This window comes from Hydra vulgaris, chromosome 10 (genome assembly GCF_038396675.1).
Source record: "Hydra vulgaris chromosome 10, alternate assembly HydraT2T_AEP".
In the NCBI taxonomy this organism is placed as follows: Eukaryota; Metazoa; Cnidaria; class Hydrozoa; order Anthoathecata; family Hydridae; genus Hydra; species Hydra vulgaris.
The window spans coordinates 24,616,004-24,642,500 of record NC_088929.1 but is presented as its reverse complement, the minus strand read 5'-3'; the positions used below and the strand labels follow the sequence as shown (position 1 = coordinate 24,642,500).

At 27.2% G+C, this 26,497-nt stretch overlaps 2 protein-coding genes across 3 annotated transcripts in view; one reads left to right on the top strand and one right to left on the bottom strand.

The window, feature by feature from the left end:
* LOC100205833 (ataxin-2) overlaps nt 1-20,837 on the bottom strand; it is a 78,968-nt gene extending 58,131 nt beyond the window's left edge. For both annotated transcript variants that reach the window (XM_065807582.1, XM_065807583.1), the window contains exons 1-5: nt 20,594-20,837; nt 6,488-6,557; nt 5,576-5,656; nt 4,369-4,440; nt 3,856-4,137 (exon numbers count right to left, since the gene is read on the bottom strand). In XM_065807582.1, coding sequence (XP_065663654.1) covers nt 3,856-4,137; nt 4,369-4,440; nt 5,576-5,656; nt 6,488-6,557; nt 20,594-20,658 — 570 coding nt within the window. In that variant the 5' untranslated portion in view covers nt 20,659-20,837. The remainder of the gene's footprint in view (nt 1-3,855; nt 4,138-4,368; nt 4,441-5,575; nt 5,657-6,487; nt 6,558-20,593) is intronic.
* On the top strand, nt 12,577-15,618 carry LOC136085694 (zinc finger protein 862-like). The gene is made up of 3 exons (XM_065807000.1): nt 12,577-12,822; nt 13,007-13,283; nt 13,515-15,618. Exons 1-3 carry the CDS (start codon nt 12,577-12,579, stop codon nt 15,245-15,247), a joined length of 2,256 nt encoding a protein of 751 aa, XP_065663072.1. The 3' UTR covers nt 15,248-15,618.
* Nucleotides 20,838-26,497: the final 5,660 nt, after the last annotated feature.

Sequence of the window (26,497 nt, the reverse complement as noted above, 5' to 3'; positions counted from 1 at the left end):
TGTCGAAGATTGTAAATTATGTAATCTACCAATTGTTTTAAAATTTGGCACAGTTTTTCCTAAGATGATTGTTTACGTTCTGACAATTTTGAAAATTTAAAAAAAAAATTATTATATGAGTTATTTTGAAAAAGAACCTCCTTTTTTCTATATAATTGAAAATAAAAAATGTCTTGAAGCATTATGGGTAAAATATTTATGATATAAAATGTATGAAATTGCCAGAATGTGCAACTCAATTTCAACATTTCATGTAACAATTTTGAGCTTTTAAATATTATTTGTTCAAAAGTTAATTTTGACAAAAGATTACCCTCTTTTTTACCAAAAAAGGGCTAATTATGCAAATAACTTATTTTTTTATTATTTAAAAAAAAAAAAAAACTTTTTTTTTTTTCTTTTTCAATACTACACCAGAAAAATATAACTTTATATCAGTTTATTGAAATTTATTTATTTAGAGATGTACCACCTTAAGTAATTTTGGGGAATTAACAAAGGATATTACGTAGAGCTAAAATTTGATTAGAGAGTGGAAATTAGTATAGAAAAAAATTGCCAAAAACACTGTGCAAAAGTTGATGTCATCAATTAGTCTAAATGTTTGGTTATTTATTTAAAATAATAAAAAATATTAAAAGAAAAAGCGTTTTTATAATTTTTATAAACTTCAAGTTCCTTAGATTAAAATAAATATTGAAATTTTTGATTAGATTAATTCTTTGATTTAATTTTTTGAATTTATCATCATTCTGAATTTAACAATTGCATGCTTTAGTGCAGCATTTACTATTAGGCAAAACCTGTTACTAATTTTACACCTATTCATGGGCTTACACAACTCAAGATATTTTTCAGTGTTTATAAATCTTGATCTCTTTATCACATTATCACTTGACATCACATTATCACTTGACATCACATTATCACTTGACATCACATCATAACTTGACATCACTTTATCATCTGACATCTCAAAAAACTTACACAGACAAATATAATTGTTATAGAATAGTTGATCTAACATCTGTAAAGTTGATTTAAATGTTGCAGAGAATTTCTTGCCGTCAGAGTATTTATCAAGATAATGTACTTTGTTAATTAGTCTCTTTATACAAATAACTAAGCTGCTCGCTTCAATGTTAGGAATACTTGCTTTGCTGTACAACGCTTTAATTTCATTAGCTATGACTGTTGCTTTTTCAATAACACTTGCGCAACTGTCATTTTTCATAAATAGTTGTATACTTTTAAAACATTAGCAGAAGTTGGCAGTTGATTTGTTTGAAGTGGTCTAGGTTGTTCAAGAATACCATGTTCAGTTTTATTTTTACAAGTTTAGCTTATTTGCATGAGGTGTTTGCTTCATACTCAGAATGTCTGTGGTACAAATCCCACTACTTCCAAAGTTTTTTTGTTTTATTACCCGTCCCTCCCTTCTGGTCTACTATGTTATTTGTGAGATATACTTAAACAATTATTAATAACTATTATTAATTATAACAATTATTAATAATTGATTATGTATATTTTACCAATAACATAGTAGATCAAGAAGGCTGGGGTGGGTAGAACTAATTGCACAGAACCAAATGTTAAAAAGCAACAGGTACTCTAAATTACAAAGCGCTAAAAGAATGGGGATGAAAACATATTGGAATAGAAATTCAATATGAAACAATTAAGGCTATGTGAAAAATGTGTAGACAATATTGCTTATATGAAGCTTAAAAACTATGTATATATGTACGTGCGCACTACTTAGAAAATACACTGGGAAACTTAAATGGTATAAGAAATATGAAGAGATGAGTATTACACATCTCTTCACATTCATGTGTGAAGAGATGTGTAATACACATTGTGTATTACACATCTCTTCACATTCAGATTTCTTATACCATTTAAGCCTCCCAGTGTATTTTCTAATTAGTGAGCACATACATATTTTTAAAACATTTAAAAACATATAGCAGAAAGATATACAAAAAAGAAAAGATAAATAGTTACAAAGCAAATATATGACCAGAGATACTCAAAAGAAAAGCAATAAATAGGTTAGTGGTGGGATTTGAACTACAAACATTCCGTGTATGAAGTAAACACCTTATTCAAAAATACTATACTAATAATCAACTTAATATCATCATATATTAAAAAAAGTTATACATAAAAATATGCATGCATTACATATATATATTTATATGGCAACAATATATACTTGTTACATTAAAATATATAAATATCAATTTTAGCAATTTTTATTTCCGCTTTCCTCTTTTAAAAAAAATAAAATAGATGAAAACCATTCTTTTTAAACTGTTTTTATTTTGCTTTGCCTTATCTAATTTCGTTTCTGAAAATAACAACCACCCTAAAAAAACAAAAATGAAAACAGTACACAAATTATTTACATTACAATTTTTTTTTCTATATAAATTTAATTTAATTTCCTATTTTGCTTGTTTTGCCTTCTTTGTTTTTGAAACTTAGTTTTTTCCGCAACGCTTAATATAAAAAAACTTGCAAACGACCGTGACCAAGTGGTCTAAAATAAAATACTCATGCGCGGTCATACAAGACAAAAAACCACACGCCAACTCTGAAACACAACTCTGAAACACAAACCACGCTAACTCTGAAACACAACCAACTCTGAAACACAACCCTTGACAAACAAGGCCAATGTGCAGAGAAACAAGTTGAGCGCTGTACTACCAGGGACGTGGAGGGGATCGAACTATATATATATACAACTCTATATATATATATATATATATATATATATATACAACTCTATATATATATATATATATATATATATATATATATATATATATATATATATTATATATATATATATATATATATATATATATATATATATATATATATATATATATATATATATATATGAAGACCTCAGTGGAAAAACCGGCATTGTCACATTTAAAAAGTATTGAGAAAGTATTTATTGATCATTAATAAAAGTCTTTATTTAAAGCAAATGAAACTAAGCAATTTAAAAAAATTTATATTATAATTATTTTATTTAAAATTTATTCAAAACAAAACATTTTGTAATTTTTTATACAAAATTTTTTTTCTCTTTGCTTTAAATAAAGACATTTATTAATGATCAACAAATACTTTCTCAATACTTTTTAAATGTGACAACGCCGGTTTTTCCACTGAGGTCTTCATATGTATACAAGTAAATATCTTATAATGAAGTCCAGGATCATGTTAATGTTTGTATTTTTTTAAATTTTATTTAGGTGCACCGCAGATGAGTATTTAATTGGAATTTAACACCTCCTTCCTAACTAATGTCGCAAAACTTTTCCAGAGGTGGGGTTTGAACCACGGATCCTTTGTTTCTCAAACGGCTGCTCAAAATTTTATTGCAGGGTGATAGTGAAATTAAAAAAAAAAATTTAATTTTTTTCATGCTTAGGTAGTGTTACAAGTTTTTAGGAATGTTTCATAAAAAAAGAAAATTTTTGACCCACAGTAATATATCTACTATAGCATATTTATATAAGCATTTGCTTACCAGTTTTGCTTATCTTTATAACCTGCTCCTTTTTCAGAAAAAGAAGAAAAAAATAATAAAATGATCTTTAATCATTCTATATCATTTAAATCCAGAACTAGATTTAAAAAACTGGTGCAAAACTCATTACTATAAATTTTTAATTCAGTTTTGATTTCTTTAGCTGTTATATTATTAAATTGATTTCTTTTAGAGTGATAATAAATTCAAAAAGTTATAATGAAAAGTTAAAGAGCACTTTTTCAAATTAAAAAATATAATTTTAATGCCAAAAAAATCCACACAAAAAAAAATCTTACTAAACAAGGATCATCTTCCAGCAAACCTGTAACACCTGATCTTTGAAGATTATCATCTTTCCACTGAACTAATTCTCGTTGCTGAGTAGATGCATTAGATGCAGCAATTGCAGCATCTGTTAACAAAGTATCTTTTTTACCAAACTCCATATCTACATCAGTAGCTTTGCAGTAACTAATGTCACGAAAATGAAAAATAAGCTTTTTCTCAGTTTGTGATCCACTGATGTCGTTTTCTTTATTATTTACTTTTTGACCAACATTACATAAGTGAAAATCTAGCTAAAAGTTTAGTAATTTAACAACCTAAAATTTCTATAAAATAGATGATAAAAACCAAAGCAAAAATATTTTTTACATAAGCTTTACCTCAGTAGACCAAAATAATTTAAATAAGTTTCAAAGTTGAAAAATTAAACTTATTTTTATCTTTACAAAATCATAAAATATCCATCAGAAATAAAGTAAACATAATAATAACATATGGTTATCAAAATAAAAACAGACACCTACATTATTTGATACAGTTTCTAGAATTCCTTCATATACATGTCCATCTGTTTTTTCGATCTGAACTGGAAGTCCCTTGGCAAATAAAAACAAATTACAGTTAACAGACAGATTTGTAACATTTAAGTAATATACATTTTTCAATTTAAAAATGATATACAACAACTTGACATCTTTATCTTATTTTTATTATTTTTATAAAGACTGCTTTTTTAGATACTGTATATGCACAGATAATTTTAAAATGCTTTTTATTAATCTTTGGCTGCAATTATGAGTTACACTTGTTATAAGTTTTTATTATGTAGGGCTAATGCCCAACATAATAAAGACTTTCAAAATATGAAAAACTTGAAAAGCATACTTTTAGCTAACTTAATAAAAAATATCATTAACTTTTCAGCAATTATTTTAAGTATATATTTATCGTGGACAATTTCAACTTATATTTTGCTCAAGAATTGCAGCCTATTATTATTTGACATTTGAAAGAATTGTGGGAGATGCTGCCTAACAAAAAAAAATTGTGAAAGTTCTCTGTTAATAGGATCCCCATGTGTAGAGACAAATTATTTTCATATCTTAAACAAACCTTAAATAAGTTTATAGTTGATTTAACTTACCAAAATAAAATATTTATTGGGATACTAACAAAAACCTATTCAGCTTTTTTTTTTAACTCAGTTTTTAGGCTTATTATTAAACTTTCAATTTTGCGTAGAGTTTTTTTATTATAAACATATCTGGTTTGTTTGATGAATGTTCATAGTAAAGGTTTTTTTTAAATAATTTAATCTATGCACAAGCTAGGGTGTTCCCTTTTAATTTGCAATTATAATAAAACTTTTTGCTGCATTTTAGTTATATATATATATATATATATATATATATATATATATATATATATATATATATATATATATATATATATATATATATATATATATATATATATATATATATATATATAAATTATTTAAAACACTCATCTAATTTTCTTCAACAATTTGTTGCACCACCAGTAGGCTCCTCAGGATTCCTGATTAGCCTACTGATGGCAAAACAGACTGTTGAAGAAAATTAGATGAGTGTTTTTACTAAATTATTATTGCTCTGTTCTTTAAGAACTATTATTACTATAGTATTTACTTTCCAATAAAATAAAGTTCTAATAAAAATTAACTAATCATTTTTAAAAATTTGCACATACAACCATTAATAAAAATACATCTGTAAGATATGGATTTTTATAACCATAATTGTTAGCTTCACTTGGTGTGTTAGTGTTTGCCTAAAATATAAAAAAAAAAGAACATATAAATAATTTAGTTAAAAATAGATTGCTATATTTTTATGAGGAAATTTTAGTGTTGATACAAAAAAATGATTTTATTCTAATGCAAAACTATTTGATTATCTTAAAAGATAAACATTCAATAAAATTTATTTTAAAAGTTTATAAAATAAGAATTTATATTGGTAAAAATTTTATAAAACATCTAGAAATTCTTTATAATTTTTTTCTCTTTATACTAAATATAATATGAAATATCTAAGCAATTTGTTTAGTTATTCATTTTCTAATTTTTGCTAAACTCACATTAAAATATGAATATAATATTTCAGATATTTTAAGCTTGTTTATTAATAACTTTTGGTGCTAAATCTGGCAAAAAGAATAAATAAGGCAGCACTTCCAAGCCAAATCCTAATATATTACAATAGGTTGCTACCATATTTGTGGTGATTGGCAAAAGCAGTTCCAAGTACACAAAGTCGCATGGGTCCCACCAATCTAAAAGCAACTTTTTTTGGGAGTAGGCTAACTTTTGGAGGTTGCTACTTTTTAATATATATATATATATATATATATATATATATATATATATATATATATATATATATATATATATATATATATATATATATATATATATATATATACACACACACACATATATTTGAAAAAATATTTTAAAAAAACTTTGCGATGTAAATACAGGAGAAAAAAAACTTATTTTAAGCTCCTTTTTTATGCGAATATTTACAATTTTTATTGACAATCCAAATCATTATTAATCAATATTATGTAAATAAATTAAAAATAAAACAATAAAAATACTTTTGTTCCTAAGTCTCTCCAATTAGAATTTGAGCTTGAATTTTGAACTTTTTGATTAGATCGCAAATTTCTAAAAAAAAGTTCATGTTAAATATAAATCTTAATAATAAATAATAAAAATTCACAACTAATTGTCAAAAGAAATTTTAAAACAAAATTATTGTGATATTTATTTCATATTTTTTAATTATATAGGAAAAAAAGTCACAAATTATTGATTTAAAATATCTAAAAATATTAGAAGACACTAAAATTTTAAAAGACACAATCTAATTTTAAAAAACTTATACTTATTTAAACTTTTGTTTATTTCTTAAAACATTTATAACACTTAAGCATTATGCTGCTTGCAATTTATGTACACATTAAGTAATTTAACGTATGCCTAAAGCAATTTTGGTGTGGCGACTTTTTATCATTTTTTATCTTTTAAATTAGTTTATAGAGGTAAGATAAAAGCAGTAGTTAATTTTATAATTACCACCTAAACTTTTTGAATGACGATTATGTAAAAAAGTTTGTTACAAAAGTTGGAATGACAATTACGTTGGATATAAGCGCTATTTACAAATGAAATAAACTCAGATAAAATTAAAAGCAAAGAAGACTAATTTCTATTGAGCTAACCTATTTATCGAAATACTTAGTAACAGAAAACAAGTTTGTTGATAGTTAACATTGTTTTTTCTAGACGAAATTGTTAAACAATAAAATATTTATAATAAAAAACTTTTATTCATCATTTATTTATCTTCCATCATGTTAAACATGTTAAACATTTTTTCATAAGAAAAATAAAATGGTACTTAAAAATCTAGAATAATTCTTGCTTTACAACAGAATCGGTGGTGAAGTAATTAACTAGAGTTTTTGCAATAAGTTATATTTTATTTGTTACTCGCTAACTTTTTAAAAATAAAAAAAAAATTTTCTTGTTGCTAAGCCGTAATTAAATATTTAAGGAATAATCATAAAAATTTAACGTATTTTAATTCAATTTAAATAAAAAGTTGTTTTTTGGAAATTAGATAGTATTTTGGTTTTGCTGTTTTATTTTAATTATTTTATCAAGAGTTAAAAAAAAAAAAATTTTAAAGTATTTAACTTATTATTTAATAAAATGTTTTTGTTTTGTTTTTGTTTTAATTATTTTACTTAAAATTTGAATAAAAATTTCACCTTGTATTTTTATTTTAACTGTTTCATTAAGAATATAATCAATAAGTTTGTTTTGCCTGGGTTTTTTTTTGTTTTTTTTTTGTTTAAATAATTTTATTCTAAATTTAAATAAAGTGCTCATTTTTAGGCTTAAACTTTAATAATTTAGAAATCAAATAAAAGGTTCACTTTGCCGTTTATAATTCATTTGAACTAAAAAATTAAGGCTTCAAAATTCTGAGGTCGCCAAAAAGTTGTTGACCACAGACACTGTCAGGTCAGCAATTAAGTAGGCATTGCCGAATATCTACCCTTATTTCAAGGGCCTTTTTATGACCATGCAAATAATATTTTGTTATGACCATTGGACCATGGTTTTTAACATTTTAAAAATGCGCTGAAAAAACTTATTTTTAACAACATGAAAAATAAATAACTCTGACAGGTTTATCTTTACTAACATTTTTATATTAGTAAAACGCTTTTAAATAAAGCAACTAATGATTTTAATTAAAGAATCAATAAAATTATATAAACTTTTATTTATATTATTATTTCATACTAGCTGATCTGAACCATAAAAATACGGGTCTTTGTCTATTCTACACCGAGCTTTTCTATACTTTTTCCTTTTCCTAGCTTTCCGGACCTATAAAATACTGGTCTTTACCAAACGTACCATTACTATACTTATTTATTCCACACTGATTATTTGTATACCTATTATTTGTTTACTCAAATATTTTTATGTAAAATAATTCATTTTAAAACATTGCTATAAGAGCAAAAAAATAACATGCGCACCTTTTCCGCATACCTAGGGCTTATATGAGATTTATAACTAGGTTTGTTTTTCTCCTAAACGCATATCATTGATAGCTCAGTGGTTTAATGCACTGTCATTAGTGTTGCTTTGGGGGATTAAAGACCTCCCCTAAATAATTTTGAATATTTTTCCATCTTGCTGTATTTATAGCAATATTTATGGTAAAATTTTTATGATAGCATCTATCTATAATAACACTGTACAACAATTTTTAACTTTTTGAAAAAAACAAGAACCAAATTAGGTTATCTTTATTAATTCAGACGTGCTGATTCCAAATATGTAATCAGTTATGCTGTAGCATGTCACAATTTTTTGTAATAACGATTTAAAGATGTAACGTAAGATGCATTTTTCTATACATATGAATAAGTGTATGAACATGATTATTATCACTTTTAACACAAATTGTTTACTTGTATTTAATTGTATTTAGCCTGGCGTTTGAATGCTGCATCGGGTTCATCGCGCTGCAAATTCCAGCAGTAATCTGCAAGCATGGCGGGGCTCCACTTTCCCTTGTATCTGCTTTCCATTGTGGCAATACTCTGATGAAAGCGCTCGCCATTTTCATCATATACATCTCCATTGACAGAGAAGAAGGAAAGATGGGAATGAAGAAAGTGGAGCTTCAGCGACATGATACAACCCAGTTGTTGATAGGATGCAATTAATCTGTCTACCAAATCAGCGTAATTTGGTGCAATATGTTTTCCAAGAAATCCCTGGCACACCCGTTTGAATGCATCCCATGCTGCAAGTTCATATTGATCCATCGTTCCCGAAAACGTTTCATCCAGCATCAGTTCCCGTATTTGGGGCCCCACAAAAATGCCCTCTTTAATTTTGGCGTCACTGATTTTAGGAAATTTGGTCTGCAAATACTGAAATGCTGGTTTGTCATGATCTAATGCCTTTACAAACTGTTTCATGATTCCAAGCTTGATGTGAAGATTGGGCAAGATGATCATCTCTTTATCCACAAGAGGTTCATGAATGACGTTATGGGAACCAACCTCAAATGTTTTTCGTTGTGGCCAACATTTCCTCATATAATGTTCTGATTTCATCCTGCTATCCCATTTGCAGAGGAAACACATGTACTTAGTAAAACCAGCCTGCAATCCATTTAGTATAGCAACAACTTTTAAATCTGCACATATGGACCATCTGTGATCTCTGTATTTAATTCTGTCCAGAATAAGTAATATATTCACATAGCTTTCCCTCAGGGTTACCGAATGTGCTATGGGAATGGAAGGCAGCACATTTCCAGTATGCAGTAATACTGCCTTAATACTATAAAGTGATGCGTCAATAAACAAATTCCACATAGATGAATTGTATTGTATTCATAGATCATCAAACAATCCACTGATGTCATTACAGAAGCAAAGTTCTTCATCCATAGAGAAGTATTGCTGCAGTTCTCGTGATCGCTTTCTAAATGACGACACGTGAAGCCAGCAATTCACTCTGTTGCTCTGTTAAATACAAATCTCAAACAAGATCTTTCAGGTCAGATCCTGTTATGAAGTGGGGTTTACGCTCTGTATCTTCTGGCAACTTGTAACTATCATCGTCATCAGTATCCTCGTCTGAATCAGAACTGTCCGTGTTTGGGATTTCCGATGGAGGTTCAGGAATAGGGAGTTCAGCCGAATGAGAAATAGGACGAATAGCTGAAGGTAGATTTGGGTACACTATAGCTTTCTTACCCTTAGAATTGCGACCTGATATGTTAAAAGAACAGAAATAGCAATCTGAGCAATGATTTTGGGGTTCAAGCCACACCATTGGCACCCCAAATGTTGGTCCTCCACCAGTCCTGTTCGCCCACGACAATAGTGAACTAGCGCACCTCACACAGCATGCATGAGGCGCCCAGTTCTTATCCTGGTTGCCGACTTTGCAACCAAAGTATAGTTCATACAGTTTTTTCACATGTGGTGTCAATCTTCATCTGCATCTCTTTAAAGTCAGTTCGCCACAAATGTAGCAAAAGTTGTCGGCTTGATTTTTACAAGTTCTGGGCATTTCTTGTTTCAATATACACTGTATTATATCTATATATTACTTGGCTAACTGTAGTTTATCTAAAATAAAACAGACTTACATTTAGTCTAATACAAGGTTAAACAAATGCAAATAGGTATATGATAAAGAAATGCTAATACATAAATCATAAACAACTTCTAATAAATATATTAAAAATCACATTGACAACTTTCATAGTGAAAATCGAAAATTTGAAAATGTGAATTTAACCAAAATTGGTGGGTCACACAACAAAACGGACATCATTTTCGTAATCTCCAAATCAAAATACATAAGGTAGTGTCAATGGCATTTTCGTTTTTTTTCTCGTTGTTGTACAGTGTAATAGCAATATTTATAGCAAAAAAATAATAATATAGCAAAAAAGTTTTCTAATTGTTAAAATAAAATTTAAAAGTTTTCTAATCTTTATAGATTTATTATACACGATTGTTCCATATACTGCCTGCAACTCAACAGATGCTAAAGATGTTTACACTTACAGACTTTATATGCAATACTATACAAATGGTATATCTTAGACCATTAAAAACTATAGACTATAAAACGCTAAGAGATAGTCCATAAATTATGCAATGCTAAACTTATTTTAAAAAAAGAAGATTCTAAGTTCTTTTAGGTGGCAATTTTCATTAAACTTAATGAGCTATTTTGATTCTTTTATTTAACTTACGACTCTGTGAGAGAACTTTTTTGATCTTTTTTGTTTTGTTTATTATTGAAATTTAGTGTTGCATAATTTATGGACATTCCCTAATCTAAAAGTTAAGCCAAAAAATAATGGAGTATAATACTATTTTGATATTTATCTAAATTCTGTCGTTGTTGAGCACTATGTTTAGAATCTATAACAGGGGCGTGGTAAAATAGCTGTAAAAGTCAAAATTTCCTTACTATACCAATATTAAATAATTTTAACTTTTAATTATTTTTATAAATAATAAATTTAATAAACTGGTTTAATTTAAATATAAAATTAGAATTTTCAATTATGTTCTTACTAAAAACATACTTTTTAAACCCCTTTACTGTTTAAAAAAAAGTTAAGGTCCCCGCGTGGCAAGTTCAAATCACCTGTTTCGTTTTTTTTTTTAATTTTTGTTATTTATAATGCAGAACAAAACAACTTTATAGTTCTATAGATTTTATATTCTATATCAGGCTTGGTCGGGAAAGGCGTGCGATCGCACTCTGATCTTGACCACGCATACAATATTTAGTTGCGACAACTTGCCCACGGCTTCATAGATGTTTTGAGAACATTTCAAAAAATAATCAAGCGCAAAAAAGTTCAACTGGACCGATGAGAGACAATTACAAAAATTAAAAGCTGCCTGATTAAATTGTTATAAAATAAGTTTAGAATAATTAATAAACTTCGTCTTTTATAATTAAGCGACACTCTTTTATATAAAGTAAAAACTTACTATTAATAATTGTTTAATAAAGAAACAATTGTTATTCAATTTATCAAAGAGTTTAGTATAATTTCTTTTATTTGAGTACTTCTGATTTATTTCAACAAGATTCTAATAAACAAACGTTTGTTGATTTATTTAATAAATAAAAAAGTCAATCTTTTTTTAACCATTTCGCGCTTTACGTAGTTCGCCTGAGTTTTGTTTTTACAAATTACATACGATTCTTTGTAGTACGACGAACAAAAGAAACAATTAAATCATTCAGTTACTATGACAATGTTAGAACGTTGTTTTTAGCAGTATCTTTAAAAATGTTAAAAACAATTCCGCAATGTGCTAGACCCCTGAATTAGCGGTCTATAATGATCAGTATCCAAAAAAATTACATTCCAAATGAATTATATTTTTATTTTACTAACCAAAACCAAATTTTAAATACGTCAAACTATCTGAAAGCATTTTTTTATGATTAAACTCAAAAGGTAAAAATAAATTACGAGGAGGAAGCGGAACTGCTTTACCACTGATTATGAATAGTGAGTGGGCTTTTTTTTTATTTTTCATTTTAATAAGTATTTAAAACAGAAATAAGTAAATTTAAGTTTAAGTATAACAAATTTGTAAGAATGACATCTGAAGCAAAAAAAATTCAAGATAGTAAACCAATATCTAAGAACTTAAAAACTTTTCTTTCGTGGGGGAAAGAATCAGTTATTGGATACACGGAAGAAAATGGCTTAGTTGTCAAAATATGGTGTAAGATTTGTGCTAGGAACAAAACTGAAATTTTAACGGATGCTTCAGTTAAAGGAGTATCAAATCATTCTTTGAAAGCGTTTACGGAGGGAACTTGTGTGGTGACAAAGTATCAGGTAAAATTAAAATAATTAGCTTGTTCTTAATTTGTGACTCCAGGAATTAATTTAAACATAATTTTTCTACCATTATATAACTTATAACTGTAGTTATCTTATAATTTATTATATTACTAAGTGAATAAATTTTTTAGAAAATTGCTTAATTTGAACCGTGATTTTTTCTTTGATAATAATAAAGGTTGATCGCCATCTTAGAGGGCAAAGCCATAGATTAGCGGTGCTGATTGATAATGGTAACTCAGAAGATCCTGGAAGTAGTTGTATTGCTAACCTCGATATGGAAAACTTGTTAACTATTACACAAGACAACCGCGAAGCGTTATTAAAGATGATTAGAACAGCCTATGAAATGGCTCTAAAACCAAGCATGCCACATTGCCATTTCAAGACACTGATCAAATGCCAAAGACTTAATGGTGCACTCCTTTTACAAGGAAAAGACAACAATAAAGCAGGTTATTGATTTTTAGGTTCAGTTTCTTTTTCGTAATTTAATAAAATAATTCAAATGAAAAAATCAAATTAAAGTTACGTTACTATTATAATGAAAGTTTAATTTTTTTTTTTTTTAAGATTTTACATTCGAATGGTCTTATCCTTTTGATTTATCCATTTTATTTTTTAATTTGAAAAATATTAGTTTTATTATTATTTTTTTATTTTATTGTTTTTAATTTCTTTTTTAGCACGTGAATATATCTCATGCATTGCCAGTGCCATTAAAGAAAAAGTTGCTAAAATTGTCAATGAAACAAACTTTTTCTCCATTCTTTCCGATGGTTCTCAGGCTAGAAAAACAAAGGATGAAAAAGAGTTGATTCTTGTGCGCGTTGAACGCGAAGGGACCCCTGCCTGTTTTGTAGTTTCTTTACTTGATATGAACAGTTTGGGTGGTATGAATGCCAATACCATTAAAAAGGCTATTGATAGCATTTTTATTGAAACCGGTAGTGTTCCTTTAACTGCGTCAGCTTACAAATACAAACTTGTAAGCGCTACGGCCGACGGAGCTTGCGTTAATTTTGGAATTTATAATGGCGTGTTAACACAATTAAAAAAAGATAGAATGTGGCTGATAAAAATTCACTGCGTAAACCATCGTTTAGAATTAGCAATAAAAGATGCTGTGAAAGATATTTCCCAGTATAAAGAGTGTGAACGTTTTTACATTTCCATATTTAATTTATTTCGCAATTCTGGAAAGCTAAAATGCGCAGTTAAAAAAGCTGCTGAGGCTTTGAACATTACATTTTACACGTTGCCTAAAATATTTGGAACGCGCTTTATAAGTCACAGGAGACGCGGCTTTACAAAACTTTTACATAATTGGCCTTCGCTTATTGTGGGTTTCGATAATACTCTTGCTGATCGCGACACTAAAGCAGATATGCGTGCTAAACTTTCTGGATTGTCCAAACGGTTGCATGACTACAGACTATTATGTATGGTTTGTAGTTATTTGGACATCTTAGAAAAGTTATCACCATTATCATTGGTTTTTGAAAAACAAATGTTAATGGTGAATGAGTTAAAACCAGCGGTGGATATAACAAAGGCTAGCTTAGCGGAATTAAGCCATGAAGATATTGATAATATTATTGATTCATATTTACTCAAGTTTAAAATCAATGAAAAAGATGGTTCAACCAATCTTCTTTCTTCGTATTTCAAAGAAGGTAACGAATTGAAAAAATCAAACCCTGAGTTTGTTGAGATTGAACTCAACAATATGGCTAATCTTAACTTTGAATGTATTCATTCTGCCATTAAAGTAAGAAAATTAGCAATTGAAATCATTCTGCCATTAATAAACGATAGATTTAGTTCGCTGTTAAATCCCATATTCGAATCAATGGATTGGTTAGATCCGCAAGTATGGACAGCAGACAGCATGTATGGTGATGCCAGCATATCTTTATTGCTAAACGAATTTTTTTACCCTCTAGAAAAATTAGGAATGGATTTTAAAATGGTTCTTTCGGAATGGAGAGCTGCAAAACTATTAATAAATGCGCAGTACACCACTGCACTCACACCATTGCAAATATGGCAGAATATTTTTCTTTATTATAAAATTAAGTTTCCAAACTTGAGTCTTTTAGTTGAACTTCTGATGTGTATTGCTGGTTCTAATTCAGCTGTCGAACGCGTTTTCAGTATTTTGACTGTGATTTTGACTGATAGGCGTTTAAAGATGAACCACTCAACAATGGAAGACTCAATAATCATAGCAGGGAATGACACGAATTTCACTCAACAAGAACGCGATGATATTTTAAGTCGTGCTGTGGATATTTTCTTAGATAAGCGAAGAGTTTTATTCCTTGATTCAGCTAATGCTAGTATTGCCACTGATTATAGTAGCGAAGAAAGCTGCACCAGTGAAGATATAAGTTCTATATCTGAATCGGACGGATAAAAAATTTGTAATATAAATTTTATCCCACATAATTTTATATTTATGTACATTACTTAAGAGTCCTGAAGGACGAAAATATATTTAGCATTATATATATGATATCTTTGATTGTCATATTCTTGTTATACGATTGCATAAATAAGTTGAATTTAATAAAAAGGCAGCGTATAAGCTAATATATGTATATATTATATGCTGTATATATAAAACTTTTTAATAATATAGATCAAAATATGTTATTAAAAAGTTTATACTCTGCCATTTTATTAAATCTTTTAAACATCTGTGTGTGTGTGGCTCCAACAATAAGTCAACGTATTAAAACAAAACAAATTTATATTAGCGAATCTTTTTAAAGCATTCGTCAATATAAAATCATTTAATTAGTAAAGATTAAAGTTAAGAATTTAATTTTTTTGCGTGTATTTTTAAAACTTATTGTTATGCGGACAAACATGGAAACATACTTGAATGTTCTCAAAACATCTATAAAGATGTCATAGTAACTGAATGATTTAATTGTTTCTTTTGTTCGTCGTACTACAAAGAATCGTATGTAATTTGTAATAACAAAACTCAGGCCAACTACGTAAAGCGCGAAATGGTTAAAAAAAGATTGACTTTTTTATTTATTAAATAAATCAACTAACGTTTGTTTATTAGAATCTTGTTGAAATAAATCAGAAGTACTCAAATAAAAGAAATTATACTAAACTCTTTGATAAATTGAATAACAATTGTTTCTTTATTAAACAATTATTAATAGTAAGTTTTTACTTTATATAAAAGAGTGTCGCTTAATTATAAAAGACGAAGTTTATTAATTATTCTAAACTTATTTTATAACAATTTAATCAGGAAGCTTTTAACTTTTGTAATTGTCTCTCATCGGTCCAGTTGAACTTTTTTGCGCTTGATTATTTTTTGAAATGTTCTCAAAACATCTATGAAGCCGTGGGCAAGTTGTCGCAACTAAATATTGTATGCGTGGTCAAGATCAGAGTGCGATCGCACGCCTTTCCCGACCAAGCCTGTTCTATATATAAACAGGGTTGGCCAGAAAGGCATACAATTTCACGTCATAATATGACCGCGCAATAATGATTTGATTTTGAAAACTTGACCACAGCTATTAAGATGTTTAAAAATTTGTTTACATTTTAAAAATGCACTGAAGAAATCTTAACTTAATTAAACCGCAACTTAAAAAAAAAAGCTTTTATTTTCTTTATTCAATTTACTTTGCAATTCTAGAAAATTTAAAATCAAAATTAAAAAAGCCGCAGAGGCTTAAACATCATGCATTATACATTGACCAAAATATTAGGAACGCACTTTGTCAGCCATAGGAAACACGAATTTACCAAATTATTGCAATTTTTTTTATGACCACAGACAATTATGCATGGTTTGTAGTTATTTAGACATTTTAGAGAAGTTGAGCCCATTATCGTTGGCATTTGAAAAAAATACATTAATGGTACATGAATTTAAACCAGCAAGGGATTTAACCGAGGCTAATTTAGTTAAATCAAGAAATGAAGAAATCAATGATATTATTGATTCGTATTTAACCAAGTTTAGAATCCTTGAAAAAGTTGGTTTAACCACTCTTGCTTCTTCTTACTTTAAAAGTGGTCACAAATTGTTAAACCCAATCCAGAGTTTGTAGAGATTGAGCTTGAAAGTATTGCTAATCTTAATGTTGAAAGTTCTGCTGTACAAGTAAAAAGATCCGCAATCAACACCATTTACCATTGATAGACCTAAGATTTACCTCTTTGTTAAACCATATCATCAAAGCAATCGATTGGTTAGACCCACAACTTTGGACAGAAGATAAAATGTATGGTGATGACAGCATATCTTGACTGCTTAGCAAATACAAAATTCCTTCAGAAGCCGCAAAATTGGACTTTAAACTGGTTAGTTCCAAATGAAAAGCAGCAAAACTAAAAATAAACACAGATTATAATGGAGTCACAGCTTCAGGAATATGGCAGAAAATGTTTTTGTGTCATAAAATAGAGTACCCAAACTTACTTCTTCTAGTTAAAATTGTCATGTGCATGTCTTGCTCAAATTAGTTAGTGGAACGTGTTTTCAGTATCTTGACTATACTGCTAACTGATCTCCGCTTGAAGATGAACCATCAAACTATTGAAAACTCCATAATAATAGCTAGGAATGACCCAAATTTTCCCTTTTATGAACAAGATTTTAAATAGTGCCATCGATATCTACCTAAGTAAGTGAAGAGTTTTTCGCCATGGATCGATGAAGGTAGCTGATGCTAGAAGTGAAACAAACAACAGTAGCAACAAAAGCAGCAGCAATGGCGGTTTTTCTTCAACTTTGGAATCGGACTATTAAACATTTTATATTTATATTTCTTTTTACTTAGATTCAGGCAAAAAAAAAATTTCTTTTCCAGTATATTACTTTTAATCGATCTTAAAAAAATAATTATTATTATTAAAGAGACAATAGTTGTTCAAAGTCATTGTTTATAATGTTAAAATAATTTTTTTATTTATAGACATTTATAATTAAAAAATGCATACTTAAATAACTATAAAAAAGTATACATGATATTCATTAACACTTTATATAAATAATCGTAAGAAGTGATTTGTTACTTTATTTCAATGTGTTTACTTTTTTAATACGTTTCAATAATATAAAAATATAATTAAAGATCAAAGTTTTAATTCAAACGGCTTTCAAAAAAGTTTGTCTTTTTTTTTTTCAACAATACTTTTCTTTTTTTTGAGTGTATTTATGATTCTTAAATAAAGTCTATTAATTATTTTTTTAAATCGTGCTTATAAAACTAAAATTATTTCTTTTAACTACATTTATAATTTAAAAAAAATCTTATATAATTAATAATATAAATAAAAATTAATACAACTTTTATTGATACTTTAATTAAAATCATTAGTTACTTCATTTAAAAGTATTTTGCTAATATAAAAACGTTAGTAAAAATAAACGTGTTGAAGTTATTTATTTTTAACGTAATTAAAAACCATTTATTTCAGCACATTTTTTAAATGTTAAATACAGTGGTCAAATCGTCATAAAAAAGCATTATTTGCGTGGTCATATTATAGCGTGAAATCGCACGCCTTGCTGGCCAAGCTTGCCTAAACTAGACAAATACTTATAATCAAATAATTATGTAATTATATAATATACTTATCCTATACAACTATATAATAACTATTAATATATTATATAATTGTATGCATATAACTACTTAACACATAAAATTAATTATACTTATAATTAACTTATTAATACTACTATATTTAACAATAAAAAAATAATATGTATAAGTTTAGTTAACCGTTTGACCAAATACTCAAACAAATCCTGAACATTTTGTAAACGCACCTACTTTGACCTCAACCCCTTTCCCTTATCTAAAATTCGAAACCCGTGTCATCGACCCTGATATGATGAGGTCTTATCTTAACTTTTCTCGGCACTATTTTAAAATGAAACTGAGATGTTGCCGCCTGTAGCATCATGTTAAACGTACATGATTGTTAATTAAGACCAATAAAAAATTAAATTTCAAGAACAATCAAAATTGAAAAGTGCTTAATGTTAAATGATAATTTCCACGTAAGAGAAGAAATGATCATACTTCTATTTATAAGTTATATTATTAAAAATCACGTGTAGTTGCAAATGATTTTATAAAAAATCTTGTGTAGCTGCAAAGCCGCAATTAGAAGTTTAAGAAATAATCATTTAAAAATTTAACATATTTTAAATCAATTATGCAAGTTTGCAAGTTTTAATATTAAATTTTATTAATATTAAAAAAAATTGATATTAAAAATGTAATATTAAATTTATTCATTTAATATTTAAAAAAATAAAAGAAAATAAACATTCACTTATAGTAATAATAAAGAAGAAGTTAAATAACATTTAACTCGTTTTGCGGTAATTAATGTTATTGCAGTAATTTAAAAAAGTTAATGTCTTTAAATAATAAAAAAATAAAGAGAATTTTATGACATCAAATTCACATGAGGCTATTCCATTAAGCATTTTTTATTTAAAACAAGGCCTGTCACCTATAAAATACATCACACTAAATATAACTTGTAAATAGAAGTATGATCATTTGCTCTCTTATGTGGAGATTATCATTTAGAATAAAGCACTTTTGAATTTTAATTATTCTTGAATTTTATTTTTTTCTTGATCTCTTTGTGAAAGTCAATAATATCCAACTTCTATTTAAAAGTTAAATTTAATGTGATTTACTTACTGGATCACAGTAAATTTACCTATAAACTAGATCAAAACAACCATTTAAGTTACTACAGTTTAATTACTTAACTATTAAATATACTTAATATGCTCAAAGACATTTACTTGCAAAAGTAAGACATAGAAATTTTCTAATTATATCTTATATATTGTTAACACATAATAAGCTAACTAAAAATTATTTTAACAAGGTATTTCTAATAGAATATAAAAAACACAATACCGTTTTTTTTATATTTTCATTTTATTTATAACATACCAAAATTAAACATTTCATATCAATCCGCAAGTTGTTTTTAGGAATTCAATTTACAATAAAAACTTAAGTAGTCAAAATCAAGGATAAAGAATCTAGTGTATTGGTATGTAACATAAGATACAGAATCTAAAGTATTGATATGTGATATACCTTGTTCCGCAGGGTAGTGTACTTGGACCTCTTTTATTTATAATTTACATAAACAATTTTGCATCAAAAATTTTTAATTTAATTGCTTGCTGATGACACATTGTTGTGTATTGGTTGTACTAACTTCAAAGAAGCTATTTATCATTTCAACCAAGACTAAAACTAATCAATTGGGTCACTATATTTTAAAAAGAGTATTACTTTGTCTGCATATTTTTAATTTATATTTTTATATTATGTATTAGAGTTGACATTTAAACAATAATAATAACTATTATTATTATTATTGTTATTATTATTATTATTACAATTAATATTATTACTAACATTATTATTATTTCATTATTTTTTCTATTGTTATCGTTATTATAATAGCTATTTTTAATAATAACTAAAAAAAGACTTATAATAAATAATTATATGCTTATATAATTATAATATAGTTATCCTATACAACTATATAATAACAATTAATATATTATATATCGTATGCGTATAACTACTTAACACATAAAAATAATTATACTTATGATTAGCTTATTATTACTACTATACTTAACAATAAAAAAATAATACGTATAAGCTTATCTAATCGTTTGACCAAATACTCAAACAAATCTTGAACATTTTGTAAATAAACGTACCTACTCTGACCTCGACCCCCTTTCCTCATTTTAACTCCGTTCATTTTTGGATTATTTGCGACCATTTAAAATTATTAACATTAAATTATCAATTGCACATATTAAAAAAAAAACTGGCCTAACAACATAAGCGTTAGTAGGGTGTTAGAACTATGATTACTATTTTTAACGCAGCCATTTTGACTTGAAAATAGTTTCGCGAACAAAATTTAGCGCAAGATGAAATTTAAACCCTGGGTTCAATGTTGGAAGAATTTGATAACAATCATATAAGTTGAGCATGACGCTACAGGCGGCAACTCCTCGGTTTCATTTTAAAATAGTACCGAGAACAATTGCCTAGATAAGACCTCATCATATCAGGTTCGACGACATGGGTTTCAAAGTAGAAGGTCACAATCGTCAATTTCTAAAAAATGCCCTCTATATTTAAAAATGTATTATTAAAAAAAAGCCTTAAGAAAAAAAGTTGGCTCCAATACCCCCCCCCTGGGCCCCCTCCTTCTCGGTGTCATCGGCTCTGCATTTAAAACATATATATTTTACGTATAGTATAATAAGTAAAATAGCTCTTATAAAAGCATTTTGAATTTCTTTTTGATCTCAACCTTTAAGTGTGGTTTATATAATTAATTGATACTAGATTTCCAATAGTTATTTAGGGGTTTTTCCAATATTTATTTATTTCCAATAGTTATTTAGGGGTTGACTCCAGAGCTTTAAATGCTTAAAGTATCCCTATAGGTATGCGTTTATGCGCGATCTAGTTAATGAATTAGAGCAAAAAAACTCAAAAAAAAAAGTATAAAATCTTTTTTCTTAACTAAACGGTGGTTTTATCTTTTAGGTAATTAAATTAAAATAAAATTTATCACTAAGGTAAAACCTTGGTGACCAAATCCAAACACGTATCAGCTAGATAACTCTTTTCTCAACACTGACTAATTATAATGGGATCAATTCGTGGAGCCACACAGCCGTAGATACTACAGCCGTGGCACAGTGGTTAGAGTTCATGCTTTAGAATTAATAGGTCCGAGGTTCAATGCCAACTATGGTTAAAATTGTGACTTTGGAAAAGAAGGTTAAAACTTCTTAGTTAAATGCTCTTCCGCGATGCTCAGTGATAAAGTCTTAAGATTTTATGGATCACCTAAACAACCACACAAAAAATTAAAAGTAGAAACCTTTGAGTTATTTGAATGAAGTTACAAGAAAATGTAAAAATATAAAAATGAACTTTAGATAAAGCATTATACAATCTGAAAAATGTAAAAACATCTCAAACGTCAGCTATTCATTCCAATGCAAATTTAATGTTAATCTAATGTCATTTGTTTAGCTATGATATTAATAAAAAGAACTAACTCAACTAAAAACAGGATGCACACTTACATTATCCTAACGTTTGTAAAAACATTGCAAAACTTGTTTATTTTTATGATCTAAACTCAACGTTGATTCAATGTATACAACCCAACAGTTGTGAGTGCAAAATTATATAGTTTTAATAAAAGCTTCCATGAATATTGAAATATCAAACTACAAGCAAATCAAACATGATTAATGTTGATAAAATCAATGGATACATGATATCTATTAGAAAATTACGTAAAACAAAAGCAAGCGTGTCGAATAGTACGCAATGATAACAGGTATACCCACGCCAAACCATCGTTCAGGAAAATTAGAGCTCTAAATATTTATGAACTGAACCTCCTTCAAAATTTATCATTTATGTTTCAATCTCAAAGCAACTTGCTACTAAAATACTTTGAAAATCAATTTTCCACCATTGATCACAAATACCCAACAAAGTATTCTTTTCATAACTTTAAGATTCCGAAGGCTTTATTCAAAAAAGTTGACTTCTCTATCTTATCTAGAAGACCACGGCTATGGAATTTGATCCTTAAAGAGGAAATAAAAAACATGAAGTCATTAAATCCTTTTAAAGCAGCAGTCAAACAGCACCTATTTGACTTAAGTAAATTCAACATACTCCCCTATTTTTAAAGATTAAACTAATGATAACTAACTAAAAATAATTTATCCCTTTTGGATGACTATAAATGTTGATTATATCACAATATAAATAGTTTTTCTTTTCTATACTCATTTATAAGATCGTTAAGTGTAAGGCTTTGTTTTTAATTTTTGGTTTTTTTTTATTTTTACTTACGTTGAATTTTTAATGTCACGTTAACCTCACGTGAAACTTATTGTAAAGTTGCAAATGAAAGGGGCTTGATAATAAGACTGTAGTCTTATACTTGCTTCTGTCATTATTTTAATTTTTATCTTATTTATAAATGTTACATATAAATATACTTGTATTTATAAATGTAAAAAAGTTAAATATATGTAAAATATATAGTGACAAAATAAATTACAAAAAAAAAAAAAAATCTTTTTGTAACAATAGAAAAGATGTTTTTCTTAAATATGAACAAAGTGCTGAAAATTATCATTGGAACAAAAGGTTGAGATTGATGGGGTCTTAGCTCATTTAAGCTTTTCAGATATAAATTTCAAAAAAAAAAAAAATTAAAATTGTTTAAAACAACAAAACGTTTTAAAAAATTTATAATATTAATGAATATATCATTACATAATCCAATAAAAATCAAATAATTTTTTATTACTGCTCTAGAGCAGCATGTAAAAGTTAAAGATAAATTAAAGTCTTCTTCCATTTAAAGTAGCTACAGAGTCGCTCTTGATGTTAAGTATACTTTTCTACACGTTTAAATTTGTTCCATTTAAGCCTAAATTTAGAATGAAATTTTCACACTGTTTAGCAAACTGACTGTAAACTGTTAAGAAAACTTTGATGATGGGAACCTTGGGTAAAAATGGAAAAGTTTTTTAATTTAGCAGATGCTAACTTATTCTCAGTTGCAAGAGTTTGAGTTAAACAAGAAATTTTTCTATTTCAAAGTTTTTCATACACTGAACTATAGGTCTATGTTGAGAAAAATTGAAATGTAAAGGTGTATTAATTTGACTCTTTTTTATCTACCCAAGACAATTTGCAAAACAGTGTGGAGACTTCATTCTAAGTTTATAAGTACATGAATTTGAACATGCAGAAGAGTATTCTTTACATTAAGAGCAACTCCATATCTACTTTCAATGGAGTTTTTTAATTTAGTGTTAACTTTTACATGCTGCTCAAGAGAAAAGATAGATAAATACAGGATAAAAAGTTATTCGATTTTTGTTTGATTATGTAGATTTAATTTATTTCATCACTATATAAACATTTTATATACATTTAGCTTTAATAGATTTAAAAGAGATTTATAAATATAAATATATTGGTATGTATACAATTATAAATAATAAGATAAAATTTAAGATAATGCCAGGAGTGAAAGATTGCAGTCTTTTCATAAAGCCCCTTTCATTTGTAATTTTACAATAAGTTATCAAATGAGATAAAAAAATTAATAATATTAAAATTCATTACAAAAAAATTAAAACAAAGTCAAATAGGTTACGATCTACATAACAAAACTATAATGTATTAATTATTTGTCGTCATTATGGTGCCGAATAAGATAAACTATTTTTGAAGATAAATACAGATAATAGAAAAAAGTTTGCTTCAAATCAATAGTAATCAATAGTGAAGGGTCTGTCTAAAAAATGATAACCAAATTTCCAAACAAATCAATAGAAAAGGGTTCCCTCCAATACATAAAACGGTAGCCCAAGATAAATGGCATCGGTAGTATTTTTTTTATAACTTTGTTATTTTTTAAGCTAAAAAAGTGAATTTTTTTAAAAAGATTTATTATTAAATTCTCTACAAAATGACATGATTTATTTAATGTAAATAGTCTTCATTATTTTTTGGCATACGATATAAGCGATTGGTCCAACTAGTACAACTTTCTAAAGCTACATTTACTCTAATGTTTTTTACAGCTCGTTTAAGTTCTTGAATTAATGTTAACTTTGATTTAATTTTATTCCATTTCATTTGGTGAACGAGTTCATTCCATATTGAGTAATCTAAAGGGTTGAGATCGGGGTAATTTGGAGGCCAGTGGTTTTTGTCAATAAAAGCAGGAAAATTATCAAGACACCATTGTTGAGTTAAATGATGCGTATGTGAGTTTGCTCCATCTTGTTGAAGTGTCCACTCATCACCAAACATCTCGTTTCCATATTTCACTTTTTTTATATACCAGTCATGATTAACTGTATCTTTGTCCAAAATGACCAGTGGTGTAAAACCTTTTGAACAAGCTCCCAATTAACCTTTTGAGGGAATTTTTGTTTCTGCTTAATACCACCATCTTCATCAGCTTCATTACGATTAGTGGACCATATGCGATCGTTTTGGGCATTGTACATACCATTTAAATCAAAAAAAATATTATCTGAAAACAGAATATTCAGTGTTTGTTCTTTTCGAAAATGGTTTCTTATCTAATTTGCAAATTTAATTCTCTTGACTTTTTGACCATTTGTAAGCAGTGGTTCAACTCTGTGTTTGCATGCCTGCAAATTGAGATCCTTTTGAAGTATTCTTTGAACACTGGTTCTGGAGATATTGAGTTCATTAGCTAATTTTCGAAACGAAATCCTCTCTTTACGTTTCAGACGACTTCTGATTTTTTGAATGTTTGCATTTTTTCGAACTGATCTTGGACCACCTGATGGACATTTCAACTTGATAGAGTCTGTCTCTCTTATCATTTGACACCACCGATTTATTGTACGAAAACCCAATGACACCCTTAATTTCAGCAAATATTTTTGATGGACCATTGCCATTTTGGTATTTAAAAAGTACAAGCTTTTGCAAATCTTTTGATTTCATTATCTACAAATAGAATTAAAAACCATAAAACAAAGCTATCAAGACAGATTTATAGAGAATTTAATAAAAAATCTTTTAAAAAAAAAATTCACTGTTCTAGCTAAAAAAATAACAAAGTTATAATAAAAATACTACCTATGCCATTTATCTTGGGCCACCCGTTACAAGTTAGTTCATTAATAAACTTAAAATTGATGTGTATATATTTATATAAAAAACTATATTTGTCTTTTATATATATTTATACATATATATATATATATATATATATATATATATATATATATATATATATATATATATATATATTTATATATATATATATTTATATATATATATATATATATATATATATATATATATATATATATATATATATATATATATATATATATGTATATATATATATATATATATATATGTATAGAATTAAAAACGATAAAGAAAAAACTTTTATCATGGAACTTTAAGTTTCATGCCTTACGGCAATCATCAGCCATATATTACAAAATTAAAAATTAAACGTTAAATTACAATTAGAATTACGGTGGCGTGAGTTCTAATGACTCCATGGAAACAAAATTTTAACGTATATTTAAATTTAGTATAACGTGACGTAAACCAACCAGGATCAATCTTCAGTATCAAAAGAGGAGATAAGGAACTTATTTTTGTGCCTGCGCTTCGAGATTATTTCGCTTCTTGAATTTAGTAGGTTTTCTCCTTTATACATCAAAATTTGGAACTTCTCGTTCAAACAAAGGTTACAAACTCTTGATGTTGGGTTGTATGGTTTGCATTTTTTAACAATCCTCCATCTGTCAAAAGGTGTAAAGTTATTTTCTTTTAATTTCCATACTTCTTTTGATAGCTCTGTATCATTCTTGTACCTAACTGCATTAAAAGATTTTAAGTGGTTTGCATACCGAACTTTAAAAAATTCCAAAATACACTTTTTCTTTATAATATAAAGAAAAAGTATATTTTTTCTTTAAAGTGTAATTTATATCGCTAGTGTAATTTATATCGCTAATTCCAAAATACACTTTTTCTTTATAATATAAAGAAAA